The following is a 22,418-nucleotide window of genomic DNA, read 5'->3' as shown; positions in this document are numbered from 1 at the left end:
GGATATGTACTGCATGGACTTCTGGGATAGAACCATCTACCTTTTATTTCCATAAATATGTAGACTATTTCTATTTTTTCTGAGGTAGTTTTACTCTTTAAAAAATATTTTATGAACTAATTTTATTAATTTATTACTAATAATTATCAAAAAGGTTTGTAACTTTTGCGTTATTACTTAGAAGTGTTTATATTCCATTCCTCCTACCAATGGAAATACAGTGTCTTAAAATAACATAGCAGCATTTATAGAAACTAGAAGGGAAAATATCTGTTTCACCTACACATTTCATCCTAGTCAGATCATTAATGCCCAGAGTTTCAGCCTTCTTAATTCAAAGCAATTTGTAAATCTCTGTCTTTATAAGCTTATGTCCTATTTCCAACTCTTGACTCTTACCTCTCAGTCAATCCCTTATTTGGATGAAATTATTTCAGTTTATTTTCTCCTGCATCATATTACCTAGGATCTTTCATCTTCAATCCATTATTTTTCTACAGACTCACAACCTCAGCATTCTACCTCTTTCTTTGTATTTAGTTGGAGAATAACTTCTACCATTTATTGCTTATTAATAATCACCATAAAATTTTGTTTTTTTCAGCACCCTTTCTAAATTGTAACACCTGTCATATAATCCTCTCTTAATGTCTATAAGGAAATCCTCCTCTCTGGATTATTTATTAACTTTCAAACTGGAGTTTAATTTCTCATGTTATCTTTATTCATTAGGCACTCCTACTACTATGATGTTTTACTTGCAACAAGTCTATTGAGACTTTCTGAATCAAATTTCAATCCTTGTCTTCACTTTTAAAGATGAGGCAAGACATTTAATCTTGTTCTTGTTTAATACATGGGAATGCTTCCATTTACAAAGACAACTACTTAATCCTTGTTTTCTTTCCCTTTGCTCCACTATTCTACTTTGTGTTTCTTTTAAATCACTGCTTCAAACAACTCTCCTTATGTTGTCTGGGAGTTTGCTTTCACACTTAGACTTGTTTTAGAGAAAAGAGCATCTGTTTGGGATGAAAACTATCCTGAGCCTTAGAGAAGCCAAAACTAAGTCAGAGAAACAAGGCAGCTTAGTCTTCTTGTAGCTCTGAACAGCCTTCTATGGAGCCTACTATATTAGGAAACGCAGAACACTTCACTAATATACTTACCTTCGGCCTTTTACTCATTTCTGTAAATGAATGATTACACAGTTTCTTAACATTTGTCTACTCAAGCTGGCTATTTGCTGGCAGAAGACTTTTCCAGCTACCTACTTCCATTTCATGGCTTAAAATCGGGCCAAAGGGGGTTCAGCTATTTTAGAGACATTGAGAATGCACAGGAAGACACCTCTGGGCATGTCTCAACAGGAAGAAAAGTCTGGGGATGCTATCCTTGAATTACTCAACCTAACACAGAAAATTCTATTTTTTAATATAACTACAGAGTACTCTGGAAGAAAGATTAAGAAATACCTCATAATACTGATACCCTACTTAATTTTTGCTTTAATCTTCATATGGGAGATAATGCTAGAGAAAGATTAAAAATTAACATGAAGATATGCTTCTTATAATAATTTCTCCCTAGCAGAAGCCTGAAAATTCAGATGCCTTCTGCAGTTTTGTTCTACTTTTCAAACAGGATCTATGGCAAATCATCACTAGTAACAACCTTTTCCTAAAGCAGGGAGAATCCAGGACATATTTTCCTGGCAAGTGGTAAAGAATCAGAAGTAGAATGAATGAATGAATAAATGAATAAATAAATAAATAAATAAATGGGGTTTTAAGAAGGCAAAAATTTTAAAATACAATAATTTGTGCCTGTGTTGGAAATCTAATAAAAATGAGCAAAAGAATAATTTATAGAGTGTCACACAAATACAGTGTGAAAGCTGTAACAAATATAAGCTTCCAGGCATTTTATAATCCAAACTGGTATATTATAACTTCTATTTTGCCTAAGACAGAAAAAAATATAGGAGAGGGGGGCAACATGAGTGAATAATAAGATGCCTGAATTGGTAGACCAAATGATGCTTTATTTTTTTTTTAATGTTATCTCATTTTTTCCTGTTTAAAATGGAACATAGGGTGGGTTACAGAATTAGGACACAAGAATGCGTGAATGGTCAAGGTATAGAGAAAAACATCTCTAAGCAAAAAGAAAGCAGACATATTTGGGGGAAAAAAACAACATTCAGCATCTCCATGAGCCTAGTAAACTCAAAGCGTGAAAATATTTGTGTACCAATGACTCTTCCATCTCTTACAAGTGAAATGGTGATTTTCTGTGTCATCAGTGACAAGTTTAGCAGCAGGGTTCTAGCCCTGCTGTCCTCCTCTACTATTATTTCTAGTAAGTGAATTTTATATTAATGCAATGTCTGCTTTTAGATGCAACTATTTAATTATTTACACTGAATAAGGCTGTTCATTGATTGATTCCTAACTCCCTTGTAACATTTCATTTGAACTGAATTCAGATCATGCCAGAACTAGCTGGAGCACCTGCAAATTCAGGGCTTGTAACTGGTATAAAATGGGGATTCTTAGCATTATCACTGTCTTCAATTGGCTTAAAATAAATTGAAAAACAAAATTGATAAACATCTTTAAAAGATTGTGAAGTGTCCTTTTCATCAGTGTTTTGAACACTGCGCAAAAGCTAGTTCTAAAAGTGGTCATTCACAGAGATAAAAATGCAAAATGAAGAGAAAAAAGTGTAAGTACTGTATTTATAAGGAGTAGTTCTTAAAAGGGTATGAATAATACAAAGAGAGCTTTCGTTGACTTCTAAAACACTGCTCATTTTCTGGTGAGAGAAGCAAGCTGGAAATTCAGCTTCTCTGGATGGGTTCAATTGTGCAGTCCTAAACAACAGAGTAACTACACAGACAGCTAAGGCCCAGCAGTGGTTATTATCACGTGGCAGTGAAAGCACAGACAGGTATGTAGAATGCAAATTAGCTATACTGTAACTGAGCCAAGCCAAAAATTAAGCATTAATCAAATACTTGCTAACTGAGCAGACTTCAAAAAAGTTTTTTCCACTCCCAGAAGCTGGGTCTTGGATGTTTTCTCCTAACCACCTACTAGTTGTCACCAAGGAAGTCACCCACAATTCAGCAATTTAAACAAAAGCACTGCCTTTGATTTTATGAGAAACAACCAAACTATACCTCAGGATGATGAGGAAAGGAAGAAAACATGGTTACCTTAAAAAGTCAGATAACAACGTGGTTAATTTGTTTAAATTTAGGCACCCTTTTCTCTGCTGAACAAAGACCTATACATATATAAGAACTGGCAAAAAACCTGCAGCCCCACCACCACCACTCACTCCCTCCCTCCCTAGCTTACAATCAACACAGAATTCTCATTAAAGTTAGAAGCTGAGTTTTAAAAGATAATTAAATCCATTTATAAAATGTTTGCAGTCAAGTCTGAATTAACTACATTGCCCAGACTTTCATTTTCAAAGCCATGTATGGGGAATAATCCTCATTAAAAAAAACAAACAAACAACAAAACAAATTTCAAAAAAATGTGAAGACTGCACTTAAAATTTTTGCCTTTTGGGCAGGAGGGGTTGGGCAGATAGATGGGAGAGAATGAATGAGCATTCTTTTCAAGAATGGTATCTGCACAAAGTAGAGGCAGCATGGTTCACCAATTCAAAGCCCGAGGAAAGACTAGGAGCAGAACAAAGACACTGGACAGAAGAATGGAAGACTCTTCTGTGGCTGCCTGGCTGAAGGAAACCTACTTAGTCTGGACTCATGGCAACGTAGGATACAAAAATCCCATAAACAAGAGGGCATTTGTGCATGTAACTCCCTGTACACTGCTCTGAAAATTAATTTTGTGGAGTTTTTTCTCACTCTTACACATGCACACACTGCACTGCGTGTTAGTAGCTTCCATATCCATTTAAATGCTACAGCCAAGAAACACTGTGCACATTCAACAGCTCTGCTTTTCTGAAAAAGAGGCTGAGAAATTGGCATCTAGTCCAAAGGGACTATATTACAAAATATTTAAAGAGGGATTGAAAGGCCATGCACCAAAATGCCAAAAACCCAATGAAGCCAAACCTGTTCAAGAATGTGGTTTTGTGCGGTGCAAGAAGATAAAAATAAACATGTACAAACTTTACCTCTCTTTGGCTTCAAACTTAGGGCCTTATATGACCTATATCACAGATTTTTAAACTAAGGCTCTTATTTTTGAAACACTTCTGAATTAAACCTTAATTTCTTATTTTTTTTTAATTAGAAGGGGCAGGAGAAAAGTAAAGCTGATACTAATACCTTTGGGGTTAGGCATTTTGGCCATTTTAGTCCTGGCACTTTTCCATCAAATTCCTAAACAAATAAGTAAGTAAATAAATAAATCTAATGAAATGTAATTTGGAAGTTCCCACTGCCTGAATTAACTTGATACAACTAAAGACAGAATTGCTTAACAAACCTTGACTTTCATGAATGCACAAACTTCAGGATTTGCTACTCTAGGGTTATTTATAGAACACTACTTTCAGATCTGCTTACTAGAGTTTATGCTCACCTCACAGCCAAGGAAAAGTGGAACAAGTTGAAAGCACAAAACTGATTTATTTTTTTCAAGTTTCATAACATCTGTTAATTTAAACCAAACTAAAACAGGGTTTTAGGCTGCAAACTTATTACCAGGAATGCTGCCTGAGTTAAGGAAACAGTTTTTAAGCACGCCAGTAAAGATACTCAAGGCACTATATACTCACCAGTATGAATCTTCTCATGCCTCTGTAGCAGGTACTTCTGTATGAAACGCATGTCGCACTGACTGCACTGAAATGGTTTTTCACCTTGAACAATATAATTCCACATCCATGAGTTAGTAACTGCACACTGTTGTTTCTGATAACTACTTTTGAGGAATATTAAGATGTCTATTAAAAGAACAGCATCTGAGCAAATTCCAAAAATACTCTAACAGGAAAAAAAAAACCCAAACAAAAAAAATAACAACCCACATTTGCCTTACTGTGTACATGAACTGCAGAATTCTTCCCATGATCCTAAGGGTCACATTAAGACTAGCACAGAAGACTGATCTGAAATGGCCATAATTCCCTCACAAACAGGATCAACCATGATGCTAGCATAACACTGCATTCAGGATACTGGCAAGCTATGATAACGGTAAGTACCTCTGTCACTTCTCCAAATCAGAGAGATACCTCATCAAGCAATTAAGCAGCTGGAGCACATTTTACAAAGGGGTCAATTTGGGCACTTAGGCTACAAGTCAACCCATTATTTTCTGATAAAGAAAAAAAAAAGAAACCTTGTAATAATTAAGCCTTCAGTTTATTAAACATATGATGATTACTTTTTTTTTTTGTCTGGTATTCTTTTGACACTTTGGTGCATGGAATCTCTAGGCTTAGATGCCAAGTTAGCTACACTCCAAAAACTGAAACTCTCATAAAGCTGAAAACATCTTTAACATAGTAGTAAAACATCTTTATATAGTAGAAAAGACAAATTTGAAGTGAAGCAGTACCTGTATGAATGAAGACATGTCTCTGTAAATGGTAGTTGGTTCTAAAGGCAGCATTGCAATGCTCACAAACATGAGATTTGTGGGTTTTCGGACCAAGTGATCCATCCTCATTTATTGTAAGGATCTATTTTAAAAAGAGTAAAATTTGTTCTCACACTACCCTCTAAAGATGTCTTATTAACTACAAAAAAAAAAACAAACATTTTTTTTTTATGCAGAAAATTTAAATATGTCAAGTTAAACAGTGCTAATTTCTACAAAGCTACGAGTTAAGCTCTTAGTATACAGTTCCAATTGCAGTCCAATCCAACTTGCATCTGGTTGCATATTAAGAGACATTTCAACAAGATGGAGACAAAAGCAGCTCAAGGAAAATCAACTCAGAGATCCTCTATTCACAGCTGTGTCACGTTATAGGCTACTGTTTACTTTGTCCATCTGTTGGAATGGATGCAAAGTAACCAAATCACCTCTGGCTACTGAACCATGGATAATCATATTTTAAAGCAAAAATGAAAAGTTACTTTCTTTTCTAAAATCATAACTTTAAATGTTTGATAAAAGGCATTAAAACTTATCCAAGACAGTCATAGAAATTACCTAATACTGATAGTCTCAAAGGCAAAACTGTATTTTAAAAGCCAAATACCCCAAAGCCAAACAACCAAGAACATAGCATTATTATTATTCTCTTTTCAAGGTTTTCACTCAATGAAGTATTGCTCACTTGATATACAATTAGATTATCTCCTGGACAAATTCAGCTTGCCACACTCAACTGCTCTGCTGTCAAACAAAACTGCTATTTTAATATAAAGCTGAAAAAACTTATTTAAAAAAAAGGCACCATAAAGCTTATCACAGGTTTTCTCTAGTTTGTCAAAAACCAAATCAGCAAAACCCAAGCTCTCTAACATCTCTGGCAAGAGAATAAGAAAATATCAGTAAACAAATTACATTTCTAAAAGTCTTACTTAACTGCAAACAGAACTATGAAGAGCTTAAGTAACCTTAAAGAAAACAAGTTTAGTCCCTACTTATTAACAAAAAATAGAAGCTGCTAGGGAGCACGTCTGCGATTTGATTAGCTACAATGCTTTAAGTTGTATGATAATGACAGTGATGAGAAAGAGAGAGTCAATAACTGAAATAGTACCTCTGCAATAGAAGCAAATATTGTAGGATCTACTTAAACATTTTTTAATTCAGCTGCTTCAAAACTCAGCAAGAGTGAAAGTCTCGAGCTAACAAATTCTTGTGCATTCACTCTGAAGGACAAGCACATTCATACGTTTGTAAGATTGGTATGTTACAGCTCCAGCAAGTCACAGATAGAGACAATTAAAACAACTGTTCTGGAACAACATACAGCTAATGAAACACTGACTGCCTCTTTCAAATAAATTTAAACACAGATTAGGAAATGCTTTGCAGATATTCAATTGAAATTTTTAAGTAATCGTGTAGAAAATATACTTCATTTCACGTTGATCCTAAACCTGGGCTCTTATACTGCATCTATTCGTTGCTCCATCTAGTAAATGAAGAAAATTAACTCTATCGGTGCAGTTTTTCTAACAAAAGCAACAAAAAAAGCTTGTGCATGTGTGTGTGCACGTGTGTGTGTGTGTACATGTGTGCGTGTGTGTGGGGGAGAGGGACATGTAGACAGGATTCACAGAAGCTAATGACTTCTTATTTGTATGATGACTACGTAACTACAACATAAAATTCAGAGTGTTTCAGTATATTAATTGACTTCCATGTGTAAAAGTCCCAGCTGCTGTTGGATGGAAAATCCACCCCATTACGCTGGCAGCACTAACTTAACACTGCAGTAGGCTCTCACCTATGTCAGGCCTTCAGCTTCTTTCTGCCTTTCTGCTCTGATCAGTTTGAAAAAAGGGGAAGAGAGAGTGGAAAGGAACCTGTTTAATGATTCTCCTGACCATTTTTCAGTCTTTTGTCATCTCAAAAGCCTAACACTGACAGACTGAAAGATTAGAGGAAGCATGCAAGTACATGTCTGTAAAGAGAGACACACATGCCTCTCCTACCTTGCCATGTTTCCATGGAAGTGATCTCTGGACCTAGTCAACCTACATCTCTTTTTTTTTCTACTAAAGGGTGAAGGATCTTGATGCACAGGATTTGGAACTTGCTTCCACATCCAATCTGAAACAATTTCACAATTTCCCAAAAATACTACAGGTGCAACCTGATCTGAGCGTACATTGAAGAGGACACACACACAAAAAAAAGAAAAAAAAAGAAAAAAAAGGAGGTTTTGGACTTTTTCTTGATCATAGAATCATCTGTTTCTTGGTGTTAGGGTGACTTCCTTCAATGTATACTCAGCCTGTGTTGATTTCAGAGTAGGCTTATTTTAATGCCGCTGTGTGATAACACACAAGTGGTTTTTGCCTATCGGAGCAGCCTGTATATGCTCTGTTTTAAGTTTGAAGATTAATAATGATTTGGGGAATTACTAGAAGATATAACACTGCTACCTCGTAAGGTGAAATGATTCTGGTTTTATCTGAAGTGCTTCTCAATAGAAGAAAATTGTTTTCAGACATACAGGGATACATATTCTTCATGAATGGATCTACAAAACAAATTTTGAAGTAACAAACCAGCAGCTATGGTAATAATCTTTTGATAGAAATAGATACATAAATGAAGATGATTATGACCACAGGAATATTCCCTACTGGTAATTTTTTTTTATATATAGATTAGTAAACTTTTTAGGCTTTTCAAAACTACCATTTTAGATTTCTTCTTTAAAAAAAATTCACTACTATGCATGAAGCATATAAAGTTATCAGGCTCACAGAAAAGCACAACTGTTATTAGATAGATACAGAGTAATGATTTATAAATTGTCTACAAAGCTACTGAGTCATAATTTTCAAAAAAATATTTGGAGAGAGAACTGCCTGAAGAGACAGATGTTAAAATATGTCAAGGGTTCATGTTGTTAAAGAGAGTTCAAAGAAAAAAAAAACACTGTTATATCAGGTTTTGGTTTGGGTCTCTGGTGAACTTCAGAACTGCATCTTTACTGAGCAAACAAACAATTTCCAGCCTAACTACTTCAAATGATACTGAAATTAGTCATAGTCAACCAAATCTTCAGGTTCTTTTAATCTTGGTTTTGCCAAATCAATGTCTTACTTTTGCTGGTGAACGCTGTTTTCTTTTCTTCTTTTTCTGCAAATCTACTGGCTCTCGTATTTGTTTTTTGTCTCGTTTCTGTTGTTCAGATGCATCAGTAAAGGTAATTTCTTGCTTTACACTGATCTGTTAAGATACCAAGTGCCAGTTTCAGGTAAGGTTCTCACTACAGAAAAGCAATTTTTCAATTTTAGAAGATGACAAACTGCTGAAACAGAAAACCTTTTCTGAGGGAATTATCTTGTGGCTTCATTCTTTCAGAAATTTAAGTGAAAGGAATAGTAAGTATCGTAAATAAAAAGGGCATCGTTAATTTCTACAGTGACATTTTGATGTATCCTTTCGTTCATCTTCCAAGGTCTGTTCTCCTTCTGACCTGTGGTGATTTTGAGATCAGTTCTTATATTAAAATCACTTCCATTTGTAAAACCATTCAGCTTTTTCATACCTAGTTGTCAATGCATGATTTAAAGGAATAGTTTATTATAATAATTTAAGACAGAAGTACTCTTTAAGAAAAAAGGAACAGTACTAATGAAGTTTTTCTCAAAAATAAAAAAAAAATCTTGACCTGTAAACCTTAATAAAAAGCATGAAACTCAGATTTTTTTTCTAACACCTGAACCACCTGATCTAGAGCTAACAGAGTAGTGTTTTAATAATGCTACCTTTCTGAAGATTATTCTTCGTGGGTAAGTCTATCTAAAGTCCTGGTAATTATCCTTTATGTTTGAAGGGTAACAGTGATGATGTTGAAACAGATGCTCTGTTTTCAAAAGGAAGTCATCTATAATCTCTTTGGGAATGCTGAGGTATCGAGGAGGGGCATATTTATGGTCATGTATGAAGTGTCACAGTCCAACCTGCAGTGTGAATGCAATTGCTAAGCGTCCACATACTTTGCAAACATACAAGATGCTTCCTATAGCAAAAGAAACTAAATAGCACTATGAAAGGCATAGCCAATATGCACCTTCTAATAATGCTATTTATTCTGCTTTGCAGTTGCCCTTGAACATTAAATATATTTAAAAGCGCACATTTTAACGCATTAATTCTATAGTAACAGCCTGCTTAATAAAATATGTGTAAAACAGATACTTAAGATTACAACTTCATTGGCAAAATCTATCCACAGCCAGAGGCAAAAGACATTTTCATAAATAGCATCCATTCATAAATATTTTGATATATTAGAATCTAAACAAGCAATTAATAGATTCTTGCCAGAGTAGGATTAGACTACCAGATCAAGCTTCCTAGTAACTTCTCATATATTTCACAAAGAGATTGCTTACAGGGACGTTAACAGCATACTGCAGCCCTTGAGGAAGTCTATCTTGCGTATCCATGTCATCATCATTTTTTACCGTCTCCTCATGGACCATGAGTTCATCATGAGAAATCATCTCTTGCTGTCGAAGTTCACTCTCCTGTAACACTTCATCTGTGGCGAGAATTTCTTGGTGTGCCATAGTCCGATCTTGAAGCACTGATTCTTGCCGTTCTCCCGACACTCCGGACTGGTCAGATACTGCACCCATCCCTACCATAGCCCTGGATGACTGCATTTGGTCTATGCCACCACATTTAAGAAATAATCCTCCCAGCTTGTCTTCAATGTTCATTCTTAAGTGCAATAACCTACAAAGAAAGTTTTAACAGTAAACATCTATGATTGGTTCTCTTGCTTTTAAGTTTTTACTTAATAACATTTTGTAAGAACTCATTCAGTACTCTGCACACACACAAGCACTCCTAAAACATCCAGATGAAAGCAAAAAGTTTGATAGCTTGGTTCAACATTAAAAGATTGTCTTTTCACACACATGCACATGTACACACAATTGAACACCTTCAAACAAAAAGTTTCAAATCAAAGTGCCCTGTGATTATTGGCAAAAAAAGGGTAATTAAATCTCATTCCTCCTTCCTATTCTTTGGAAAACTGGTTTTATCCTGTTTGGCCTTTTAATTTTGTTCCCTCTTTCCATTTTGACTGTCTTTCACAAATGCCTCTTTCATATCGGTCCTGCTCTCCCTACTTCCTTGTCCTTTAAGTGCCCTTTCACTGCTGATACCCCAGGGCATACTGTAGCTACTGGTTTATCTCAATATCTACAAGTGAAAGAAAACCCAGCTGCATCAAAAGAAGCATGGCTGGCAGGCCAAGAAGAAGATTCTGCCCATCTATTCCAAACTCACAAGACGCCCACCTGGAGTACAGAGTCTAGTTCTGGAGGCCCCCAGCATAACATGGACCTGTGGGAGTGCATCCAGGGATAGGTCACAAATATGCTCAGAGGGCTGGAACATCTCTCCTACAAGGACAGGTTGATAGAGTCAGGGTTGTACAGCCTGAAGAACAAAAGGCTCCAGGAAGACCTTGTAGCAGCCTTCCAGAACTTTGAAGGAGCCTGGAGGAAAGATGGGAAGAGACTCTTTATCTGGGAGTGTAGTGATAGGACAAGAGGTAAGGGTTTCATACTGAAAATATCAGGAAGAAATTCTTCACTGTGAGGGTGTTGAGACACTGGAGCAGGTAGCCCAGAGAGGCTGTGGATGCCCCAATCCCTGGAAGCACTCAAGGCTGGGTTGGATACAGACAAATTTGAGCAACTTAGTCTAATAGAAGGTGACCCTGCCCACAGCAGAGGGTTGGAACTACATGATCTTTAAGGTCTTTTCCAACCTAAACTGTTCTATGAAAACACAACTTTTTGGCTGAAGATGTATGTCAACTAAATACTGTAGAGAGGTCAAACCAGTTTACAAAAAAGATATTCACTGTCACACTGCCTCAACAGAGGCATTAGTCAAGAAATAGTAGAATCATAGAATCAACCAGGTTGGAAGAGACCTCCAAGATCATCCAGTCCAACCTAGCACCCAGCCCTAACCAATCAACTAGACCATGGCACTAAGTGCCTCATCCAGGCTTTTCTTGAAGACCCCCAGGGATGGTGCCTCCACCACCTCCCTGGGCAGCCCATTCCAATGGGAAATCACTCTCTCTGTGAAGAACTTCTTCCTAATATCCAGCCTATACCTACCCTGGCACAACTTGAGACTGTGTCCCCTGGTTCTATTGCTAGTTCAAGTCATGAATAGCAATACCATTACATTGACTTATGGTACACAAATAGACATATAATCATAATATTCCAACAAGTGTCATGATAAAATTAATTGCTTTTTATTGCAAGATGGTAGGGTTTTGGGAAGCTGGAAGTAGCAACATCTTCTTGCTGTAGCTACTATCCTATATGCAAGACAGTCCTAAGACTTTTCATCTCCTTGGTATACTGAGTGTCCAATCACAGCAGTCAGTCTCCTCCACCCCACTTCCCAAGCCCTTAACTCCAATCCATTCCACACTGCTCTGGTCTACTCCTTCAGACAGAGAGACACTTTCTCCATCCCTCTATCTTCCCACAGCTGAAGGACAAAGGCTATCCAAAGGATACAGCAGACACAGAGATGGGCACAGAGGCGCAGCAGAGATGGCAACACACAGCAGGCCTGACCCAAGCACAGGACAGGTATCTCAAAGAGCATTATGACAGCACCAGCACCTTTGATTTTGATGCATTCAGAATTACAATGTGGATGGGATGTTGGCATATTGTTAGTCATCAGCTTTGACTCCTGTTCCCTAGGCATGTGGCACGGTGAAATGCTCCACTTCCATTCAAGTTTCAAGTCAGAGGCTATGCTTCTTTCCCTGTAGCTCTCAATGACAACTTATATCAACAAAATCAAGTTGTTCTGCCTAGAACTGGCAGGACCATCATCCTGCAGAACTGTACCACTACATCACTTTGCCAGTTTAACAGCCTGACGATGTGTAAAAAGCCTGGATGACACAAAAGGACACGAAATGTATACATTTCAGTTTTAAGTTTGATCCGTTTGATCACATTCCAAAGCATTTTCTTCACTGGGAAAAACTTCTGAATACTCTTGATGTATCTTAAACAATTGTGAAGATTTTTTGGGACCCAAGTACACTGAGATTACAAAACAAATAGTAGTCTTTCTTTGGCTGAGATGATGCTAGAATACTTAGTAGGAATGCAAGCCACCAGCAGAAACAGCTGAAAGAGGCCTCAAGGTTCTTCTACATTATGCTTTATTTCAAATACTACTATTAGTTCTTAATTTTCAGAATGCAAAATTCACTCAATTTCTTAAACCCTACAAAAACAAACCAATAAAGAAACAAACCAGCCCACCAGACATCCCAACATATTAAGAAAGAATATATATATATAAAACACTTTCTGTTGACAACTCAAGTTGTATCTTGAAAAAACATTTGTCCCTATTCTCTCCCAAGAGATTCTGCATTTCTGAATGTATCCTAGGAAGGCTGACAGACAGCATGGTCTGACTCCTCTGAGTTTCAAATTTTTAAGAGGCACACCAAAGAAAGAGCCTTTACAATCAATTAGATTTTAATTTTTCAGTAAGCTTTCACAGTATCACAGTATCATCAGGGTTGGAAGAGACCTCACAGATCATCAAGTCCAACCCTTTACCACAGAGCTCAAGGCTAGACCATGGCACCAAGTGCCACGTCCAACCTTGCCTTGAACAGCTCCAGGGACGACGACTCCACCACCTCCCCGGGCAGCCCATTCCAGTGTCCAATGACTCTCTCAGTGAAGAACTTTCTCCTCACCTCCAGCCTAAATTTCCCCTGGTGCAGCTTGAGGCTGTGTCCTCTTGTTCTGGTGCTGGCCACCTGAGAGAAGAGAGCAACCTCCTCCTGGCCACAACCTCCCCTCAGGTAGTTGTAGATAGCAATAAAGTCACCCCTGAGCCTCCTCTTCTCCAGGCTAAACAATCCCAGCTCCCTCAGCCTCTCCTCGTAGGGCTGTGCTCAAGGCCTCTCACCAGCCTCGTTGCCCTTCTCTGGACACGCTCAAGCATCTCAATGTCCCTCCTAAACTGGGGGGCCCAGAACTGAACACAGTACTCAAGGTGTGGCCTAACCAGTGCAGAGTACAGGGGCAGAATGACCTCCCTGCTCCTGCTGACCACACCATTCCTGATGTAGGCCAGGATGCCACTGGCTCTCCTGGCCACCTGGACACACTGCTGGCTCATGTTCAGGCGGGTATCAATCAGCACCCCCAGATCCCTCTCTGTCTGTCTGCTCTCCAGCCACTCCAACCCCAGCCTGTATCTCTGCATGGGGTTTTTGTGGCCAAAGTGCAGCACCCTGCACTTGGAGCTATTGAATGCCATCCCATTGGACTCTGCCCATCTGTCCAGGCGGTCAAGGTCCCGCTGCAGAGCCCTTCTGCCCTCCAACTCAGTCACATCTGCCCCCAGCTTGGTGTCATCTGCAAACTTGCTGATGACTGACTCCATGCCCTCATCCAGATCATCTATGAAGATGTTAAAGAGGATGGAGCCCAGCACTGATCCCTGAGGGACACCACTAGTGACTGGTCGCCAACTGGATGTGGCACCATTCACCACCACTCTCTGGGTCCAGCCCTCCAGCCAGTTCCTAACCCAGCACAGAGTGTTGCCATCCAAGCCATGGGCTGACAGCTTAGCCAGCAGTTTGCTGTGGGAGACAGTGTCAAAGGCCTTGCTGAAGTCCAGATAGACCACATCCACAGGCCGCCCCACATCCACCAAGCGGGTCACCTGACCATAGAAGGAGATCAGGTTGGAGAGGCAGGATCTGCCCTTCCTAAACCCATGCTGGCTGGACCTGAGCTCTTTGCCATCCCTCAGGTACGCTCTTATCACCCCCAAGATAACCTGCTCCATCAGTTTCCCTGGCACTGAGGTCAGGCTGACAGGTCTGTAGTTCCCAGGTTCCTCCATCCGACCCTTCTTGTGGATGGGGACCACGTTGGCCATTTTCCAGTCTCCTGGGACCTCTCCCGTGAGCCAGGACTGCTGGAAAATGATGGAGAGCGGCTTGGCCAGCTCAGCTGCCAGCTCTCTCAGCACCCTGGGATGGATCCCATCTGGTCCCATGGACTTGTGGGTGTCCAGATGGCTCAGCAGGTCCTGAACTAATTCTTCATGAATTTCCAGGGGAACACACCGCTCCCTGACCCCATCCCCCAGTTCAAGAGGCCACTTGTCCTCTGCTGGGAGTCAGGACAAAATCATCAAGCTAAATCTGTTTATACATGACAATGTCATCAAAAATTTTAGTATTTTTCCTTCCTATATAAAAAGCACATTCTATGGAGCAAAAAAGCCTGTGATAGGAGAACAACATAAGTTCTCTGTTCAGAACATTTGTGCTTGCTATTTGCCCTTTTTGATTATTCTGCAATTCTATCACAAAGCAGTCTAAAACCTTACTCTTGATTTCCACAGCATCTGTCCTGAAATCCAGGCCATAATTTCTCAATGACCCAAGTGATCTCAGGCAGTGCTAAGTGACAAGTTTACTCCCAACTTAATCCACTTAAGAGAAAGAGTTTTCATGTGTCTTCAAGTGAAAATGCACATCCAGCATGCTGCACAGTCACCTGCACACTTGGTATAATCCAAGTAGTATTTTTTGGACATAACTAGGGAACCATACTGATAGTTTCTCAGCAATAGTATCAACAAACAAGAAAAAAAAAACAACCTGGCACAGCACTAAGGCTGTATTTTCTCCACCAATGCAGACCTCCCAGAGAGATCTTGCAACAACATTCTGAAACAAGAAAATAAGGATCATCTTATTGGTGTGGAATATCCTGTACCAAGCAAGAAATGTGAGAAGGAACTGAAGTTCTTAAGACCGCCTCCCATGGAGCTATTATTTGATAAGAGATGACGCAGAAGATCTGAATTTGAGACTGGTTTCTTAGGTAGGGCCTTTTAAGTATGTAGTTTGACAGACAGACTCTAAGTAAAACAAGCAGATACATTTACTCATTTCAGCCTTTATGCCAAGTTAATCTATACTCAGGGTACATCTCACACAGATTGCAGTTTACTATGCTTTTGATCCACACATGCATGACAGCATATGCTCACTGCAGATTCTTTAGAGAATTGAGGTGGACAGGTACAAGAATACAAGAACTCAAGATGCTCAAACACATTAAAGGGAGAAAAAACAGTATCAAGTGTGAGAACATAGTGGCCCTAATCTGTCTGCTCAAGCCACTGACAAGAACAGCCCACAAGGTTGTTCCACATGGAGGGTATTGCTGTTACCACTATGAAATTAGGTATGAACTGGGGAATCCTGGATTTAAAGCTATTTTTTAGCAGAGAGGGAGGCAGGCAAATGCAGACAGATACTGCAGATACTACAGAGTGTTTAATGGTGCAAAAGAGCCTGCTGCTGTCACCAAGAGATGGGAAGACTCGTGACACACAGAATCTTAGGACAGCTGGCGAGATACGGCAGCTGCCCAGAAGACAAGCTAGCTGTGTGCTGGTATTTATTGGTCTTGTTAGCTGTCTCAACTGCCAAAGATATGGAAACTTTTCTTTCTCATCCTGACTAGCAGGCTTAGAAATAGTCATGCAACCAAAAGCACTCAACTTGTTTTCCAGCCATGATCTTGAGTCATATCAGAAGCTGGTACAGTGAGTGTATTGCTTATTAAATCATGCTTTAAAATCTGATTTTCATAGAGAAGCAATGAAAACTCATAGTGTTATGCTGCCTAAGTGATGAAATGCAATGTAAGTTATCTGACACATAAGTAGTGTTTTAAAATGAAGAACTACAAACAAAAACAAGCTGTTACTCCAAACAAGAAACATCCCAATTGCAACCAATTCAACAAAACACTTGTAATTTCTCAACTGACACCTTTTGGCTCTCATAGAAGGAATCCTATCATTTAAATTGAGGATGCAGAGAAGTGTTCTTAGAAGAATGGCAGTGTGATAAAGAAAATGTAAGTTAAAAGCATGTAAATAAGCTCACCTTACCAAGCTTGCAAAGATTAAGTAAATATTTTAAGTGCAAGATGCATCTGTGAAATAAAGAACAACTTTTTTTCTAAAGCTATCCTGAGGGAAGCTACAATAACACAAACCACAGCCACGAGCAAGTTTCTTGGTACAAGGCATTGTTATCCTTGTTTTAGAGATGTTTTCCACAGAATTTCAGAACTTTTATTAAGCTTCATCAAATAATCATATCTTTTTTCTTTGAATATATATTTTCTCTATACATTGATAATAAAACAGCTCTCACAAAACCTTTAAAGTATTCACTTTGCTTGCTAGTGGTTGACCAAGCCTTTACCATAGGCAAAGCATGTCAGGAGAGATGCCTACAGGCAGGGACTCCTGGCCATGTACATACTTTAGGGAAGGAGAGCAGGGAAGGGGAGAGACTGCACAGAAAAAGTCTCAAGTCTCCAAAAGCCCTCCCAGCGCCTTCTCTTTTCACACAGTGCTCCATGGCTGCTGCAGAACATCCACAGCCAGTGAACCATGTTGCCTCATTTCAAAAACTGCTGCTGCTCCTATGCCAAACCCTACAGCAGTACTTCAGAACTATTCATTTCAGTAACCCTGACATCAGTTTTTCCAGAGATTACTGGTGCAGCAAGTTGGAGAGCTAAGCAGTAAAGACAATATTCCTAATTAAAGAAACAACCATTTAAACTAAAACATACAAAATAAAAAGCAGGATGACCTTTCCAATTCAGTTTAAAAAAAAATCAAATGAAAACATTAATGAATTTTAAAAAGTCTGCTGGGATGCAGACTGCTATGAAGTAAAGCCTAACAGAGCCCCTGAACCAAAGTGGCAATACTTGTTAGCCAGCACATCGTCCAGCTCTTTTTCTCCACTTTGACTGATGGTGGGTAAGGGTTAGCCTCTTTACTCCCTTCTTTTCTTAAGCAAGTAGTAAAGCATTGTTTAATTTAATGAGCAAGTACTCAGAGACACTAATTGGATTCACTCTAAAAATAAAATTTATACATGCATTATTGGGTTGAGTTTATGTGCTTAGGATTTAAAAGATTATTTATGAGAGATGAAAAAGGAAACTACATTGAAAGATTAATAAGAGATAGGCAAAATATTAACATTGTATTTTAATATCAATTTGTAAAATAGAATTACTTTAATGGTTTTTTCTCTGTTTAAAGTAAGATGGAAATTTTTTTTCTATTTGTAAACAATTTTATTTAAGACTTTGTCTCTTTTTAAAGCATTTGAAAGCTTCATTACTTTCTATATCCATATCTGACTCCACATCTTTCCTATAATAACTTCTTGTTCTTCCAAGGCAAAATAGAATGAAAGAAGGTTGAAGAAAACAGGAAAGTAAAGCTTGTTAGAAATTTATTCTTCTGTGTTAAACCTTTTGAAGGTTTCTAACAAAGACTTGACACAGAAATAGTGCCTCCATAGATCTCTGTATACTCCCTTGAACCACATTTTCCAAAACTCAACAACCCAAACAGAAGAGCCACGATGCACAACAGCAATTCCAACATTCATTTAGCTACTCAATATTGTTCTGATGAAAACATCCACCTCCACAATTCCCCTCACAAAAGCTGAGCTCAGTTTAAGGTATTAGATGGTTTCAGACTAACCTGAAGTAGCCCAATGGCATAATTTTAGTTCTATATTTTGAGAAGTGTGTTTTCATTTAAGGTAAGACAAGACAAACTCCCTAACAAACAAGTACCTGAAGCTACAGGATATGAATCTGAGTACATTCCTACCCCATTCTTGCTTCCCCACCAGCCTTTAGGAGAGTAAGTGCATACAGGTCCCTGTCAACAAACTATATAAAGGCTACTAATACAAAATGAGCAGGCAATAAACTTGGGGGGGGGGGGGGAGAAGGCAATCTGAGGAAACCCCTAAGTATATTTAGCTTCTTAGAGATTGCCTCCATGGCCATACTATGATCATTTGTGCCAAACTGTAAACTTAGATATAAATCTACAAAACTTCCTAACTGAACATTCTTATTCTAGTAGAGAATTGTGGGTTTTTTTTCCTTCTGTATATAGTATCATTCATTTTAGAAACACTTAAGCTAGATAAAAAAAGCCAATCATATAATCAGAGCTGTTCTACTGGCACTGCTAATAAAACCTAAGTCAACAAGTTCCTATAAAAAGCAACTATGAGACCCCACTAGACTGTTGCCTTGCTAAGAGAAGCTCACATTCTTCTATGAGAAAGTGACTATTAAATCCTTTATGAAACCCAGATAAGGAAACAACCAACTAAAACGTCATTCCAATGGGACATATGGTGTGCTTTCTTGTTCAGAAAAAGCCAATCCAAAACTCAATCATACAGCTGCAAGAAAGTATCACATTTATGGGCTACCTGCCCAAAGGGAGAGTGCCCTTGCACCTCTCCCCCAGTTAGAACTTCTTGTTGCCTTCACTAGATTGAACACAATGCGTGTAACTAAGAAAGGAGACAAAAAGGTAGCCACTAGAAAAGCTACCATTTCCTTTGGATCAGTGGCACCATGCAGGCAAGGTGTAGGGGAGAAATAAAGAAGCAGGGAGAAGGGAAAAGGACTGCTTCTTTCAGCTGTGGTCAGTGGTTAGATTAGATTAAAGCATGCTGTGAAACCGCTCCACCAATGCAATGTACACACACAATCGAACAAGTCACAGCTGCCACATACCTGACAGCTATGCCAAATTTAGATCAGGAGGAATACATAAATCTAGAGTCTCAAATGCTTTCTTCCTAAAAAGAACTTTAAAAGTCACAAATAATTCTGCAATTCCTAATGCTAATGAAGAAAAAGATAACAACATGGCTTAAAAACACACTTCAAACTACTTCTGTTTAAGCATCACCCTGAATAAAACTGCCATCAATGCAATTCTCTCCAAAAGAAGGGAAAAAATTAAATCCTGACAGGTTTCTAACATCCATTTCAAAAACTCTATCAGAACATTAAACATCTTGAGCACTTTCACATCACAAAATGTATTTATTTGCATTTGTTTGGATATAATCCAATATAAAAGAAAACACAACTTGCATTCAGAATATCAAAGTTCAACTGCAGAAGCCTGGAAAGTAAAGAAGAATATGCTACTTAATGGTTCTAAACAAAGGACATTGAATAAAATTATCTCTTCTTCCTACCCAGAAAAATAAGACATAGCTAAATGATTCAAAAATTAAGCACACAAGTGCTTGTACGGATTAATTAAAAAGTACTGACTTGCAAAACAAAAGTAACCAAACCTAAATCACCATGAGAAGGTTCACACATCATAAAAATAACACATTTTAAAATATAACACTCTGATACAAACACTCTTAAGACTTGTTGCATGGTTATATCTAAATGCTCCATGTTGCTGAACACATGACAGCACAGGGCCTGATCCCACAAAGATTTACACTCATACTGAGCTGTGAATAGCCCTATTACAATCAACAGGATTACTCGCAGAAAATCTACTTATCGTGCATGAAGTTATTCATGCGTGAAAATCTTTGCCACCTTGCTTATCCTAAAATCAGTATTAGGCCATGACATGCATAAACATGAACTAGTATCAAACCTGTGTACCTGAAAGCTTTTGATGCTCTATTAACAAAGTCACAGCTACATGTCAAACTCCACAGGCATGTTACAGTGTAGCTGTCACTTTAAATATCCCCCAAATCATAGGCTATGCTTTTTATCTGTAAGAAAGCCCACTAGTTTTGTGGCAATATATTATAAATTACCAGAAAATAGGGAATTTCAAGCAGTTAACCTCAAATGACCAATGCAGAATTTCTGCCTTTATGAAACTTGAGCACTTAAAAATGCTCAGTCCAGAGACTTCTGATAAAATTTAAATGTAAGAAGGTCAGCATTACGCACTAAATAAGGCTACCCAGCATCTTCTAAGTACTTTCAGTAGCTTACAACTTCAGTCTAACTGTTTAAAGTTTTGTTAAATGCCATGTATTGCAAAATTATTTCAGATGTGTCAACTGTTTTTTGGGTTTTTTTTTTTGTTGTTTTTTTTTTTACTTTATTTTGCTAACAGTGCCATCATATGAAAAAGCTAAGTCAATCTAACAGTTAACTGTCATGGAAGGGGCAATCCCACTCATTTCTGTCAGAGTTCACCCTATCTTTTGTGCCCAATCTGATGCTTATATAAAGACATACTGGCTACTGGCCTGTACACTCCAGTGGCCTAGCAGTTTGCTTTCTTTTCCCCAGTTAACCCACTGACTGGATTTAACAGAGTGCAGGAGTAGGTCCTTCCCTGATCAGTATTCACAGATCACCTGTTTCAGACATTCTCTTATAATTGCATATTGAAAATAAATGGAAAAGAAAAACTGTGACTGTGTCTTTTGACAAGCCCTAAAGTTCCTTGGGTCTCACCATTCCTCTATTATCTCCAAGTATCTGTGAAGAATCTCTTCTCGTCACTATCACTAGGCTAGCATTGTTTCGCAGAAGATGACAACCCTAGCTCAGCTACCCTACCAGCCCAAATGGCCAAGAACTCTACACATGTATAACAGAATTTCTGGTGTTTCTTTCCAGATTGTTTTTATTAAATCCTTAAAACATTATATACCAAAACCCCTGGGAGAGCACAAGAAGTTGCATGCTAACACAGATAAGTTTCAGAGACTACTATAACAAAGGTACCTTGAAGCATCATAATTGACCTATAGCCTATTGGCACTGTGATTTCTTATTATTCGTATATGTGTGTATGTATATGTTTTTTCTACAAAGCATAATTTCCTTCAGCAAACTGCTTCACAGAAATTGGTGAAATTACTAAGTCAGTTTGTAATATCATTACTCCATTCAAGCAAGGTCTGAAAAGTGTAAATGAGACACAAAAAGCATCAGAAGTCACAACCGCTTAAGCAGTTTAATACCATCTTGCAAAATAGAGTCCTATCTTTAATGCTGCCAGCTTACACAAGCTATTTCTTATTTTTTTTTAAATAGATGATCAATAATTATACTTCTTTTATTTCCTGGATGCTTACCCTGATGCATTTGGGTCAGACTTACCCTAAACACTGAGTTCTCAAGGTTGCAATTAAATCAATGATAGCAATACTTTGAAAATACAAAAAATTAATGTAGTTCTGTATGCATCTTATTTTTTAGAAGAGCACAGTGCACTTCCACACCAAACACAAGTTTTCACCTCACTCCTATCATCAATTAAGCCATAAAATAAGAAACACTCATTTCCTTTCCCTGAGGCATAAAGAAATACTTGTAATAATAAGCATGGTTCAATATAGGCCACAAGGGTGAACTAATTGGTTTATAGTGCTTGTTCCTGCAGCCAGCATAGCTCCTGAGGGAAGAAGGTGGCACACCTAAGATGAAAAGGTAAGCCCACATCAGTTACTTAGATCACTGCTGTGAGAAGGTGGGCAAGAGGCATCTGGCATCCCCTGGGATCTAATCACTGCTCAAAAAGTGCAACCAACCAGCAGGTTTCCAACTGACAAGAGTTGCCACACTTACGGAGAATCACTAGAGGAATGGGGCCACAGATGTAGAACTGTCATCAAGAAAAGGTACACAAAACAGTAAGACTGGAAAGAAACACTGGTTACCACCATAATGTGGTAACAGAACTGTTAAGGATTCTTTCTCCTTCTCGCTTCTCTGCCACTGCTGTTGGGCAGATCTGTTATCTTGGCAAATAATCCCCTGGTCCGTATTGCCAATTCCTCATCTTCAAAACAGAAGCAATGAT

The 22,418-nt window shown here is 38.3% G+C and overlaps 1 protein-coding gene across 3 annotated transcripts in view; it reads right to left on the bottom strand.

The window, feature by feature from the left end:
* The window catches only part of ZNF148 (zinc finger protein 148), a 39,146-nt gene that overhangs the window by 5,650 nt on the left and 11,078 nt on the right, over positions 1-22,418 (bottom strand). For 2 of the 3 annotated variants that reach the window (XM_064156672.1, XM_064156661.1), the window contains exons 2-5: positions 10,031-10,376; positions 8,733-8,858; positions 5,553-5,676; positions 4,768-4,851 (exon numbers count right to left, since the gene is read on the bottom strand). In XM_064156672.1, the coding sequence (XP_064012742.1) occupies positions 4,768-4,851; positions 5,553-5,676; positions 8,733-8,858; positions 10,031-10,360 (664 nt within the window). In that variant the 5' untranslated portion in view covers positions 10,361-10,376. The remainder of the gene's footprint in view (positions 1-4,767; positions 4,852-5,552; positions 5,677-8,732; positions 8,859-10,030; positions 10,377-22,418) is intronic. The other variant, XM_064156681.1, reaches the window with a different exon arrangement.

Source organism: Pogoniulus pusillus, chromosome 2 (assembly GCF_015220805.1).
Source record: "Pogoniulus pusillus isolate bPogPus1 chromosome 2, bPogPus1.pri, whole genome shotgun sequence".
NCBI lineage: Eukaryota > Metazoa > Chordata > Aves > Piciformes > Lybiidae > Pogoniulus > Pogoniulus pusillus.
Note: the sequence above shows the minus strand (reverse complement) of the source record. Positions and strands in the feature narration are given on the sequence as shown.